Source organism: Carassius auratus, chromosome 8 (assembly GCF_003368295.1).
Source record: "Carassius auratus strain Wakin chromosome 8, ASM336829v1, whole genome shotgun sequence".
Classification (NCBI taxonomy): domain Eukaryota; kingdom Metazoa; phylum Chordata; class Actinopteri; order Cypriniformes; family Cyprinidae; genus Carassius; species Carassius auratus.
Genome location: NC_039250.1, coordinates 14,384,483 through 14,399,450, shown reverse-complemented (window position 1 = coordinate 14,399,450; position 14,968 = coordinate 14,384,483). Strand labels below are relative to the sequence as shown.

Genomic DNA, 14,968 nt, shown 5'->3' with positions numbered 1-14,968 from the left:
CCTTATATTCCATTGGTTTATTATTTGCAAAGCCAGTTATTTTAAGGATTGAAGTACACTTCACATTGTCAAAATGTGTATGAGATGTATTTGTATGAATTAGCCACCTCATAAAATACATCTAAATTGGTCGTGAGATAGCGTTGGCCTATTCTGACTTCAATAGAAATATGTTAGCAAATTTATTTTCCCACAAACCACAAGTCTATCAAGACAGGAAGCTGTTTTCAGTCAAGTGTGTTGTCCTCTTTCAGATGTGTTTGGCAACACGTTTTTATAAAGACTATTACGAACTAGCTCAAACAGACAGAGAGCGAAAAAAAACCCATTGTTTTATTCCCTTGAGCTACTCATTGTGGGTTTCACTGACCATGACATTTGGTTTTAGTTTTAACCAAATGTGTGTAGTTTTTGAAAAACGGAGTAACTCAAAAAGACACACCATTTGGACTTCCGCACCTAAACAAGTTCATCAATATTATATTTAAAGTTACATAAAACAAATAATCTGTACTAATGCTTGTTACATAAACAAAACCCGTATCCCAAAATTCCTCTTCCATTCAAATTGTCCACTATTGTGACCACAATGTGCAAGTTTAATTAGTATTATCCTCAATAGATGTGGTAGGAACTGATTTGACTGGAACAGATTAGTTTGCTACAATGTGTGAATCATGTAAACACTAAATAAACCAAAAACAACTTTAGCTTGGCAACACTTCTTTGATCTCTCAGAACATCACAATCCAAACAAGCATATGAGGCGCATGTGAGGCCAAACGCATGTCAGGATAGATAGAGATGTTAACCCCTTTTGACCATCCTCACTGTCTGTCCCGTCTCAGGAAGCTCTTACAAAAGCCCGGGACTGGTGAACAGCCCTGGAACATCTTCATTACGCTAGCCTACAGCACTCAACAGTGACTGAGATGTGATGTTTCTGTCTCTCTGTCTCAGTCTGTGTGTGTTTCTGTTGAGAAGGTTGTGAAAAGGAATGCGAGATATGATCTCCTGCTGTTTTAGTCACGCTGAAGAAGCCTTCCTCAGCAGGAGCTACAGATTTTATCACTATATTGTCTCTCTGTTTTTCTCTTTCTCTTTCCTACCATTCCTGATGCACATTCTTTAGCTGCTGTACGTTTTGAAAGAGGTTACATCAGCTATAACAGATGTCCACATCATATTGATTCATAATATCTTATTGGATAAAATATCAAATTCAAATTTTGGTTTTAAAATGTTCTATATTGATTTAAATGGTCTTTTATACTATCACTTTACATAACAAAAGACATTATCTCACAGGAAGTGACATTATCATTTTGGGTGGGGAAACAACAGCAGTGACTTAAATGGTTTTAATGGGATGTTGGGATTTCCTTTTAAAGAAGATTGTGTTTCACTTCAAAAATACTGTCCTGTTTGATTAAATAACACCACCACTGAGCTGTTGTATTGTTTAAAGATATGGTATCTGTAATGTTTTTTTTGAAGAGGTTAATACGTGATATGATCACTTTCAGCTAATATGCATTATGTATTAACGCCATTTATAACGTAACAAAACACTTATATTTCAAATAAATGCTGTTCTTTTGAACTGTTTTAACATTGATAATAATAAGAAATGTATTAAACCAGCATATTAGAATAATTTATGGAGGATCATGTGACACTAAAGACTGGAGTAAAGATGCTGAAAATTCAGCTTTGAATTCAAAGGAATAAATTACAGTTTATAATACAAACAGATATTTAAAATTACAATAATATTTTACAATATTACCCATTTACACTTTTATTTATCTGAAAAAATTCAGCCTAGACTTCAAAAACAGCAAACATTTTTGAATGGCAGTAAATATTTATTTCTGAGAGTTTCTGAGAATTTCTGAGAAAGTATTTAATGCCTTTTTATGCTCATTAAGAATTTTCATAAAAATACTAAGCATTTCCTTTTGAAAAACAGTTATGACTCTGTAATAAGATTCCTGTAACTACAGCAAGTAAATCACACCTTGTCAAATCTCACATAGAGATGTCAGTATAGACAGACTTAAGGTTTTTGTTTGTTTCAAGATTACAGTAACATGATATGTATTTCTGTTTTTTTTTTTTTTTTTTTTTTTTTTTTTAATGAATCCTTTGTAAAAAATTTTAGTTGCCATAGGCCACCAGGTGTTTACACTGTCATTTGATTGGCATACTATATGATTCACAGCCAATTTTGACAATATAACAGATTATAACAATTTATTTTCTCTGGTCAAAACTGGCCTGTACTTTACATGTCATGATTTCCACCAGACAGTAAGACTGAAACTTAACTAGTGGAAAACTTTGCTGCGAGGATGCAGAACGAAGCCCAAAGATAATTATTTGCTTTGACAAGGGATTTTCAAGAAACACAAATGCAAACGCCAAAGAACAGTACAGATATGAAGACAAATCTGATCAAATTTGCCCTGGTGTCACTGAACAGGCAGACACTGAGCATTCATCCACAACATCCTCCCATTGTTCCTGCACTTCAAATACGAAACTAAAGGTTAAACAAAGACTCATTTGAGGTCTCATAACACACATTTATTGACTACACAGCTAAATTTAAAAGAAGCTAGTCACACATGTCAAACTAGATGGTAGATATGCTGTTTAGTCCATGCATGTGACATTCCCAAAGGCATATTCCATTTTCAAAGGAGCATTCCAGGAAAATATCAAGAAAAGGTTTATCCAGATCATTTTAAAATGTAATAATACATAACATTTACATTATCTTTCCCTCAGGGCAGCTGCATTCATGAAAGATTTAGTAGATCTAAACTCACAGTCAGTCTTTGTGATATCCCATCAGCGGTTTTTATTATCAACTCTTCATGAATAGGCAGTAAGTCGTACACACTGAAGTACTAAAATGTTCTTGACAGTGTAAAAATGGTTGGTTTCACAGTCAAAGTGGAGAACCAAATGTGTCTTTTGTTTGCAAACTGGTAACTTCAGTGTCCCAGATCAGTTTGTGCATAGATCAAGCACATGTAAGACACATGATCTGTTCATCTCTTCATTTTTCCAGTTTAACAGTGTTAAAAATATATAATGCAGTTAATGCAAGGGCGGACTAGGGCCACAATCACAGCTTTTTACGACCACTACAAACAGGAAACTTTCAGACGCGTATCTAACTTCACCTCAGTGCTAGGCAGTAGTCAAACGAGTGCCTAAAAGAGTACAGGTGATGAGGAGCTTCAGTACAACAACAGTGAACTGTGGTCAGATGAGATGTTGTCAAGCCATTTGTCAGTAAAAATAATTTTCTGCTAAATGAATTAATTTAATTTAATTTAATTTAAAAATTTCACTCAAATTAAAAGTTGCTATTTTTAAAGTCTAATAAATGTAAAAATGTATAGTTCTCAATTATTCTGTGATGTTGAATGGCTATAGTCAATGATTAAATATTAGGAAAGAAAGAACAATTTCCTAGAGACATCAGTATTAGTATCAGTGATAATCACCTTCAGTCATAACAAATTATGTTTTTGTTGTTGTTTTGTTTCTACATCAATTTGAAGATTGAATGGCAAATCATTGTAATTTTAAAGTATATTTAAAAACTTTAATGTTCGGTGGGATTAATGTGCGATTAATTCATTATTATTTTTTAATCAGTTCACAGCACTAATAGAAATAAATTATTATATTATATTATATTATATTATTCCAAAATAAAGTTACTTGCATGGTCCTTTAAAAATAATAATGCAATGATTAATTATTTTTACATGATCTAAATAATGTTTTTTTTTTCTCTCTCTTTTTCATGAAGTCACACTGGATATTATGAGGTCTAGGATATAGATACTAATTTTGATTATTTGGAATATGACTTTTTTTGACTATTATTTTGAACTATTGTTCAAAAGTTTGACATGAGGAAATTAATTTTGGATAGGAAGTAATACTTTTATTCAGCAGGTATGTATTGAATGGATCAAAAGTGACAGTAAAAGCATTTATAATGGTACCAAATACCAAAAAACAAGTTTTTTTGAACTTGTATTAATCAGATAACACTGAACAACAAAAACAAGATATCCACAAAAGTATTACGCAGAATAACTGTTTTCAACATTGAAATGTTTGTTGAACAGCAAATCAGCATATTGATTTCTGAAGGATCATGTGACACTTAAGACTGGAAAATTCAGCTTTGATCACAGAAACAAATTACATTTTAACATGAACAATAATTTTATTTCATTTTACTGTGCTAACTTTTTTGATTATATAAATGCAACCTTAATGAGCATACACTGAAATGAATTTACTAAATTTATTTTAAGATAAATGGTTGCAGTCAATTTATTTTAAATAAACATTTAAATAAATTTAAATAAAAAAATTTAGTTGACTAACTTAATTTTTTAAAATGTATATCTAAAATAAATTGTTTGCAACCACTTTCCTTAAAAATAATTTAGTATAATTTTTTGACCATGTAAGAGACTTTCAAAACATTGAAATACAAAAATTATACACTACTGTTCAAATGTAATATAGATAAAATGAATCCATAAATCATACTCCTAGTCAACATTAAATATCTCAGATCCATTGGAAACCAGGTGTCCTTTCATGTCTCACCTCGTTCTTTAATCTTAACGAAGTCTGTCTTTTCCCCTCTCTTGAGAGCAATGACTTTTGCTCTGACGGCTAACATGTTAAGATGTCTCTCAGCATGCTTCAGAAGGGAGAAATCTATCCCAGGAACATGGAGAACATCTCTGCACGCAAAAGAAAGGGGGGAAAAAATGCATGAGAACTTTGATCACAAACAGGTATAGGTTTAGATTTATAGTTGGGTGAGTCCAGGGACCATTGTAGGTCCTAATAAGAGTAACAAGGGGCTTGTTTGAGGGACAGAGAAAGATCAGGAGTCTAAAATCAAATTATGCACTTTATCATCTGTAAAACGTTGTCATCTAAAGGATTTAAATTGAAAAAGACATAGCGAGCAGGAAGCCTTGCTTTCATAAACCCATTATGAAACATGAGAACGTAAAAAAAAGAGAGGAAGAGAGAGGTGTGGGCTTGAGAAGGCGGGGAAGAAGTTAATGAAAAAGACAAGAAGGGGGACAGAGAGAGTTCCTGTGAGACACCAGTTGTTTAATCATTGTGCTTGTCAAGAATGTGCTATATTCACTTTCTGCCTGCACCTTCATTCTGATGGTGGATTGATTAACTTATGAACTTTTCTGTCCTTCTGGTTCAACTCCGCACAGCAAAACATCACCTGGATCTGCTCAAATGCATCTAACTGAGGATTGTAGACTTCTCCTGCTGGATCGGTGAGCCAGATGAACAACCCTACACCCTTTCACTTCTACAGAACCAAGGTAGGCTTGAAGTCTTCAGTGGAACTATACTCATGGTCCTTCACACTCTCTTATTGATTTGATTTTGAAACGACAAATAGCAATGCTTTTTTACATATTCTCATTTCATAGGGAACAAGTCTTTTGACATGTTAAGGTGATTCTGTGGCAATGAAGTGGTAGAATTTATGCATTACTATGCTCTGTCAACATAAAGACTAATATGGAAAAATCAGCTTGTGCTACACTGTCAATAAAGAGTAAGTTTACCTTTAAATCAAAAGGCTAAAAAGCATTTTTTTTTATGGGTTTATTCACAAAGTGACTAGGTTATGGTTGAACCTCTCTAGAGGATTACTGGCTATTAGATTAGTGTATGCTGGCTGTTAAAGTTAATGGCATAATGACATTTCAAAAAGATGGAGCAGATGCAGAAATATCAAAAGCAGCAGGATGCAGTACTAAGGGAGCGATAAAAAAGATAAAGAATGAAAAAGAAAAGATGTATTGATAGTGAGGAAAGACAGATGCCAGTGGAAAACTGGCAAAGAAAAAAAAAAGAAAAAAAGACAGCAATTCTTCATTTTGACTTTCCAGCAACTTGCAAGAATAGCTTTCAGGACAGAAGTTAGAAGAAAATAGTGTAGCGTTTTCACCATTTCTATTCATGCATTGATTCTTTATTATATTATTTAATATTCTGATACCATAAATATATAAATAAAATATATTTATAGTCACACATTAAATATATTCATTCACATCCATATATGTCAGACAGTTGCAAGAAGAAGAATTGCTTATTAAAAAAAAAAAATATATATATATATATATATATATATATATATATTTTTTTTTTTTTTTTACAAAATCTAAATGTAAAAATGCAGAATGGTGTATGTGAGAAGCCTGTTTAGGTTTACTGTATTGAAAAGTCCCCTGATGATAGAAAAACAAACATCTCTCTCTCTCTCTCTCTCTCTCTCTCTCTCTCTCTCTCTCTCTATTTGTGTGTGTGTTTCTTTGCCTGTCTCTACAGGGGAAGAATGTGTGTGTTCTCATGCTACTGTGTGTTCCCCTCTGCATGATGGAAATCCCTGGTCCTTGCAAACATGCCATAACCATAGACCACCTGCTTCAACTGAAACAACTGGTGAGGAACCAGATCATCAGCTTCAATGAGTCATCCTTTGATTTCAAATGTAACACCTCTGTCTTAACTATTTGTCTTTTAACTCTGCAGATGAGCAACCAGTTGCGGACTGGCTGTTCAATCACATATACATTCATAGAGAGAAAACACCTGGTAAGAGGCTCGTTAAAACCTGGTCTTCCCCTGCTTTGTGTTTAAAAAGAGATTTGTGTTTTTTCCATAATACAAGCTTCTATTCCAAAGTCTTCTGTTTTGAATCTGGCTTTGGAAATGCAGCAAAGTCAGAGGTGTGTTTTAGATTAGGTGCTCACTCCAGATTGTCATCACTCATTGCTGAGATTTCCATGATGACACCCTTGACATGGTTGAATTCAGCATGCATTTTAACCAAACTCGTAGAATTTATTGTGTAAAACAGCCTTTTTTTTCAAAAGACAGTCTGAACTTTGGTTTAGGCTCTTACATCTGAAGCAAACAGTCAATCGTACCATCTTACAGAAGATAGTTCATAGTGTTAATCTCAATTCAGTTGCTGATACACTAATCCAGTGATGTAAACACCAGCAAAACCAAAGCCAGCTGCCTGATCTCTTTTGAAAGCAACGTCAAGTACACAAGCTAATGGGCAAGATTAAGTTCTCCAGGTTTTTCCAAACTGTTTCTTACTAATTTATCTTCCTTGTCTTTTAGAGCGTGGTGTGTTATGTCAAAGCTGCTCTGCCAAGGGTGCTTGAACTGTTTAACATCCACTTCAGATATGTGCGGGGCTCAGGAAGTTCTCAAGCAGTGGTCTCCATACAGAACCTCATTCTCAACATCTACTCCCAACACTGCATACCTTCACTGGACGAGCACCTGGAGGTGTGTGCACACTGCATTACATTACCTGGGAGTTACTGTGAGGCCTTTTCTCACACCAAAAGTGAAATGATTAAGCCTCAGACTAAAGGAAGTGCTTCTGCAAATCACTGCATTACTTTAGAAGTTATTTGAAAAAAGTAATCTGATCATGTTACTCTGTTACTTGTACTGAGTTACCTCCAAAACTGCTCATATTCAAATATCTTGTTCTCAGGGACAAAAAACCCTAACTTTACTTATGGATCACTAGGTTAATTTAAGATTAATCAGTGAATTGGCATTTGGTAACACTTTACAATAAGGTTCAAATCTTAAATATAAAGGTTCTTTATTGGCATTTATGGTTCCATGAAGAACCTTTACATCCATTGTTTCTTTCTGCAACAAAAAAGTACCTTTATACAAAAATTTCCTATGCCCCTTTGACACTTTTGTGAAATATGGGAATAAACTGTAAAAAAAAATATATTATATTATATTATATTATATGATTATATAATGAGGCGACATTCTACCTTCAACAATTGGATATTAAAAGGAAAAATATACAAGTCTAAAAGCATTGACAATTTACTTTCAACAGCCCATGAATAACCCCAAAAACTTGATTATTTCTGCAGCAATATTACACACGTGTTAAATATCACAGTAGTAAGGTCTAGATTATATCACATTTGTTGCCCTAATCAAAAATGTTCAATAACTGAAATATTGAGTGATAATATTTCAAAGCCATTTCCATCATTTAGACTGACAAAAAATATTATATTTGGCTCGAGTAAACACTGTTAATAAGAATTTGAAGTGAAAGGGGGAAACAATTACCTTTTTAAGCATCAATGTGGAAATAAAACATGAAAGAAACATGAGGATTTAGGAATAAAATTTTGACTTACTTAGTGCATCCCACTGAATTATTCATGGAAAATAATTGTAAATTAAATAGGAATAATATGCAAAGGTCAAATAAATAAATAAGGGTAAAAAAAGAAAGAATGCAGCAGACTGAGAAGAGCTCTTACCATAGATATTCTTACGTTAAAAGAAACATAAAATTATTCTCCTGAAATAAATCGTTCAGTCCAACTAAAAGCTAAGGATTATTTGTATCAGTGGTCTGATATTTTTTTAATACTCGCTGTGTCCATAGTTCTGGACAAACTGGGTGAGTCAATGATTCAATGATCCATTTGTTCCATTTGTTACTGTTAACATCTAATTTTCATATTAGGTGTTATTTACTTTTTACAGCATTTAATAATCATAGGTGATGTATTCAGAAACATTACTCAAGAAACGTTTTGGCCCATATGTGTGGCTATTATTAAACTTTATTTAGCATAAATATGCATTGGAAAGCTTATAAATCATTGTTGATTGGTTTACTTACAAAATTTGCATTCCTGTTCATTTATTTGAAAAAAAAAAAAAATGTTCAAAAAAATTAAGCTTGAGAATTTTTCCATCTGGCAGCTGGTGTCGTATATCAGCCGTGCGTGAGAAATGTGGTTCAAGCACAAGAAGTAAAAAGAAGTCATGCTGTTACTTTGTCATACTACTAATGTGAAAAAGGCATTGCTGCAGTCTCTGTACATACTTTCAAAGAGCTTTATTTTTCTTTTATTTCCAAAACGGGTGCTTTTTGTGATTTATTGACAATGCTTATATTTGCCATGTAATTCATAATTAAAACGGCATGCAATAAAGTGTGCCATGAGGCAGAAAGTCTCCTTCAGTATAGCCTCTTCATCAAAACATAATCTCCCATGGCATGAAGCAAAGCTGGTGGATTATGAGATCCACTCAAACTGCATTTAAGGAAATGCTAGCTCTGGCTTTACTGAAGATAATACTGAACAGACAATTTGTCATCATAGGGAGTTCCTGATCAAAGGAGGAAACATACTGAGGCTAATTTATAAACCGGCTATGTTCTTCACAGTTTAAACTTCAAAAGTATTTTTGCATGTATGTATGCAGCTTTGGTAAGCATGAGAGACGTTTTTAATTCAGATATATGTATATATTTGTTGGTTTATCTTAAATACGTTAAATGAAAAAAATAATATGTAATCATACATGAGTTGTAACGATCTTCTTCTTCTGAAACACACAACAAAATATTTTTTAATAAACATAAAAGCACAAAGAAAGTAATCTAAGTCGTCCGAGTAATCTAAGGCTTTATTGACACCGCTATTTCCTCATGATCTTCAAATAAGTTTTATCCTTCCTGAAAAAGAACTTCAGCATATTTTTAAAAAGAGAACTTATTAGGGATTTAATATACTTGACAAAATAATAAAAAATGTTTAAGTGTGAACTGGACACTTGCATGTTATTTGAAATTAAATGTAAAATTTACCATAATTTCAATTGATATGTAATGTAATTAGTTAAATTTAAGAGTGCTTTTGACCCAATTAATTCAGATTTCAGCACAGCTTTGTAATTTCACAATTACTTTTCATGCCTTTGAAATACTTTTAAAGTATACAGATACATTTACTGGCAAGCAGTTACGATGAACTAAAATATTCTTTAAAATATAATTTCACTGAATCTTGCATACCGTGTATTTACATTTGTAATTGCACATTTGTAATGAAGTTTATTTAAAATATATCATCTTTAAATGTAATAACCAAATAACACTACAATACTACAATTCAGTACAACAACCAAGTACTTATTCAAAATATCAAATACTTCTTTAAGTAATAATATATAATTTACTTTAAAACTTTTAATGAGACATGAAGAAACCATCAAGTCATTGTCATTTTATTTATAAAAAGATAAAAGTATATATAACATACACATATTTTGAAAAATTTTTATTTTAAAAGTACATTTTTAAAAACTGTTCTTTTAAGATTTGAAATGTTCTATACTATATATATATATATATATATATAAGTATACTCAATTCACAAGGGATGGACCATGTTTATGATTCTTTGATGGTACTTTTGTGTTTTTTTTTTAAGCTTGAAGCTTTGCTCCCCACTGAAACTTAGAAACTAAATGTTTTTTTAATTTTTTTAATTAGATGATGACAAAATTAACATTTCTGGGTGAACGATCCCTTTAAAATCCACCAAAACAATCTTAAATTGAGCTTAACCCCATCCCTTTGCATTTCTTTTTGGATTTTTGTTTCACTCTCACTTTCTGCAGGAGGATCCTGTAGCATTCGAGAGGCAATACAATGAGTCTCCTGTCCAGGCACTTCAAAGAGTGGAGGAGGTTTTGTCCCTTTACTTGCACCTCATTACAACCACAAACACTCCTGTTAACTGGACCTGCGAGCAAGAGTATAGCAGCAATCCACCCCCTACTGAAACACAGCTAACCACCAGCACAGGTGAATGCACACACACACACACACACTCAGCTTCACAAAAACGAAACAGATAGTAAAGCTGTAGCTAAGACTGAAATGATGTTCAAGCACACACACACACACACACATCCCTCCAGCAGTGATTAAAGCCACATGTTTGTCTTTTGAAAGAGGTTGCGGTGGGATTATTTGGGCAAGATCCTCAGGAGTCCTTCAGCGATGATTTTTACAGGCTGGGCTTCATTGTGGTCTCCACATGTGGAGGATTTCTTATCTTACTCACTGCCTACTGCCTACTAGAGAGAAAGGTATGCTATTCCTCCATAAAAATAGACATAAATGCCATCTGAGCATTTTTATTTGGGTCCAGAACTATTATACACAATATGTTATAATGTGATATGTTTCCATAAGGTCAAATAGGCAAAGCAATGATTTTTACACTATGAAATGTGTTTGACCACTTCTCTGCAGCTTTCTACTGTATATGTATAAAGGTTTATATTCTGGTGGTCTTTTTGACATATATGTGTGACAGGCAGTGACAAACATTTTGGGTTATTGCAAAGGCTTGGCAAGCTTCTATGTAGTGTATCACGATGAAAGACCTCCAGTCGGGACAATGTTCTTCACCTCAATCTGCTATTGATTTGTGATGGTGTGTATGTCTAACACTAGAGAGCCTTTGGTTCTTATAGAAGTTGTGCTGGACTATCAATATCAGATTGTTTTGTTTTTTGGTGGTAATTAATGTAAAACCACTTTTAAAAAGTTTTTTTAAGAAAAGCATTTTCATAGCGGAAAATATTATCCCATTAAAAGAAAAAATGAAATTCTATACTTCAAAAAGATAAAACTACGTCAGAACTAAATTACTTTGTTGCAGCAGTTAATTAAGTCTTTCTAGCTAAATGTGGGCCAGAAAATCACTCTGGATTATTCAGGTTAGGAAAATCAGACCCAAGAGTCCATTATTTGGCAAACCTTGCATTATATGTTAGTACCCACAAATGAAAAGCAGTCCCAGAGCATGACACTATTATCACCTTACTGAAATTCTCTGTAGATATCAGTAGTAGAGGTGTTTCGCCACAAGTATGCTTGCGAATTTTGACTTGGAGGCTTAGAGAGTACACTTTCATGTTTCTTAACACAACTAAGCATGCTTTTAAAAAGAGCATTTTTTTAATAGTATCCCATTTTTTCTTACTTGGAGTTGCATTTTAAATAACGTTTTCATAATCTTGTGTCATATGCTTTAAAGTATACACTTATTTTTATGTGTTGACTAACATATTATATGTGACATATCAAAATGTATCAGACATTTCCTGTCTTTCCAACCCAGGAAACGTGAAAAAGATTATTATCTTTATTATTATATTACCGCCCTTAATCTGTAAGTTTCCCCCCATGACATCGGAAAAGGGGGCGGGGAGCAGCAGCTAATTTGCATTTAAAGAGACCTGCATGAAAACAGCGGTTTCTGCTTCCACTCAAAATAAGCATTTTAAAACGATACAATAAAGGATCTGTGGGGTATTGTAAGCTGAAACTTCACAGACACATCCTGGGGACACCTGAAACTTATATTACATATTGTTAAAATTACAGTGTCATCATTATAAATGTGTAATTACAAATACAAGTAAATACATGACATACACATCAAGTCAAGTCACCATTATTTATATAGAGCTTTTTACAGTACGTGTTTCAGTGGAAATGGCATTCATATTTTTATTTACTATAAATTCTGGTCATCAAATTTCTCAAACCACTTTAACCAACAGAAGACAATAGAAGTAATTATAACCTTACATATGAAACTGATTTTTAAAGCAGTCATGTGTGTCGTAAATGCAGTGTTTACAAGCCACTTTGGAGCCACAGATAGAAAGCTGTCTAATTGACTTATGCAGATGTCCCAGTCATCCTTGTATGTTTAAGGAATTCTTGCCCATTAACAGCTATTGAAAGCTGTAGCTGTGTAATCTGATAGTACTGATGTTTTTCTTTTATTTATTATTGTAAATGTTTCGCCAGTGCTCAGTATTTGTAGGCCTCTTAATGGCATGAAATGGATTTGAAATGAATATTTTTCCACATCCCATACCTCGTTAAAAATTAACACTCAAGCCAGAAATTGCTTAAGGCAGAAACAAACATATTTCTCCTATCTTACGAATCCTGAGGCTCACACTTGATCTATTACTCACTTTTAAAGAAAAAAAAAAAAAAAGCGAGAAGTACACATTTTCTTATGCATATATAATTTCAGTTTGATTCTGTTTCCTCAACAGAAGCTGAAGCGTCAGCTTTACAGAGCCAGAATTTCATCAGACTGGGGGTAACTTTGAGTTTTATCCTACTATTATCTTGAACAGTATTTTGCTGTTTTCATATTGTTGTATATTTGAACGGATTGTACCATCTATGGCCTAATATGACAAAACATCTAGACATGGAGTATCTAAATTTCTCTTACAGATTACAAGTTGTTGAAAACTTTGAAATCCAAGAGGAAGTATGTAAGTATATGATTAAATATAAACATTTGCTTGAATTCATAATGCCATATTCAGGTGTATTTTTCTACAGTCTTTACACTTCTTTTCATTCATTATAACGCATATGTGTTCATAAACATAATTCTTCTTCTCATCTTTCAAAGACCAGATGAATGACCGACAGACACATCTTGGCTCACACCTCTCCACTGCCTTTTAACTGATTTCCTCTTTCTGGATGCTCACGAAAGAGTATAAACAGTGAAATAGACTTTCTAAAGCTTCAGGAAGACCACAACCATGATCAGAGGAAGCAAACTGAAGAGATATGTCTGATCTGTCAAGATAACGCATATGCTTTGGACCTTGTACACATGCAAATGGGCATATTACTACAAACATATTTTTCTGGACTACTGGAAAAGTCAAAGTATTGCATGTTCAGTATAATGCTACAGTTACATCAATCCACAACACCTACTGTCTGAGCTAGAGGAAGATCATTCAATCCTAGTTGGTTTCATTTGTCAGTCTACTACATTGATGTTATTTTTCGTATGTGAACAGTATCTTACAGTAAAAATTGGTGATACAGAACTGTTTCTTAATTATTTTCAGTTTCCAGAATGTAGTAAATACATATTTTATTATAATATATATTAAATGAGATTGAGCTAAAATGGTCAAAAACATTTATTGGGCAAAGTACTGCATGTAAAAAATGAAATAAAAAATTGCTCACACAAATTTTTTTTTAATCACCCTTAACTCTGAAAATGTACTCACCCTCAGGCTGTTCAAGATGCAGACAGGTTTGTTTCCTCATCAGAATGGATTTAGCATTACATCACTTACTCACCAGTGGATCCTCTGCAGTGAATGGGTGCCATCACAATTAGATTCCAAACAGCTGATAAAAACCCCCTAATATTTCACAACAAGACTCCAGTATATCAATGAATGGCATGTGAATCAAAAAGCTGTGTTTGGTAAAAACAAATCCATCATTAAGGCGTTTTAACTTTAAACTGTTGTTCTCTCACTTCAAAATCCATAAGTCAACTGGAACGTTTTGGACTGTAAAAAGTACTTCATGGATTTGTTTCTTACAAACATGCAGCTTTTTGCTTCACATCAGATGGACTGGCACCCATTCACTCCAGAGCATCCATTGGTGAGCAAGTGATGTAATGCTACACTTATCCAAGCCTGTTCTTTGATGGATCTTCTTTTCTTTTTTCTTTTTTGTTGACATGCTGATATGAAATTGCTGTCTGAGCTGACAACAGTACATTTTAAGAGGGCTATTCTGCTCATTTATATTTATTTCGTAAGTTATATTATGTGAGCTTTCTTTTTGTTTTCCATACAAAAAGCCAAAATCCAAGCAGGACGGCATATTATGTACTATAACAAAACAGAAGAAAACAATTCCAGACACAAATGTTTCCGGGCGACCCACATGAGCTTTTTAACTTGCATTTTGTTTCTGTCTAAGTTTCTGTAGGAGTCTGTAGGAGTGTGTCACCATTTGGCTAAAGCATTAAACATTCACAGACTTCTCTCCAAATAAAACCAAAGAAATGTGGTAGAGATTTTCGGACGTCTGCTAAAGATTAAAACAAGCCAGTCTTCTAAGTAAAAAGGAAGAGCTTATATTTAGCAGAAAAACAGGATGTAGGTTCTTGTGAATGAGATTTTAAGGCTGACTGGGCGT

General features: G+C 33.4%; 1 protein-coding gene across 2 annotated transcripts; it reads left to right on the top strand.

Moving 5' to 3' along the window:
* Nucleotides 1-5,130: 5,130 nt before the first annotated feature.
* Nucleotides 5,131-13,848, top strand: csf1b (colony stimulating factor 1b (macrophage)). 2 transcript variants are annotated; one of them, XM_026269840.1, is made up of 9 exons: nt 5,131-5,402; nt 6,421-6,534; nt 6,625-6,687; nt 7,225-7,395; nt 10,576-10,762; nt 10,913-11,049; nt 13,045-13,091; nt 13,232-13,272; nt 13,421-13,848. In XM_026269840.1, exons 1-9 carry the CDS (start codon nt 5,364-5,366, stop codon nt 13,426-13,428), a joined length of 807 nt encoding a protein of 268 aa, XP_026125625.1. In that variant the 5' UTR covers nt 5,131-5,363; the 3' UTR covers nt 13,429-13,848. The 2 variants fall into 2 exon arrangements, with proteins under 2 accessions (XP_026125625.1, XP_026125623.1); XM_026269838.1 differs by having other exon boundaries at nt 5,132-5,402; nt 13,416-13,848.
* The last annotated feature ends 1,120 nt before the right edge of the window (nt 13,849-14,968 follow it).

Bases quoted from the DNA above. Each gene is read 5' to 3' on its own strand.
- csf1b (XM_026269838.1), top strand. From the start codon at position 5,364: ATGAACAACCCTACACCCTTTCACTTCTACAGAACCAAG. The intron at 6,535-6,624 runs GTGAGGAACCAG...TTAACTCTGCAG, and splicing joins TGCTTCAACTGAAACAACTG to ATGAGCAACCAGTTGCGGAC. The intron at 13,273-13,415 runs GTAAGTATATGA...CATCTTTCAAAG, and splicing joins TGAAATCCAAGAGGAAGTAT to ACCAGATGAATGACCGACAG.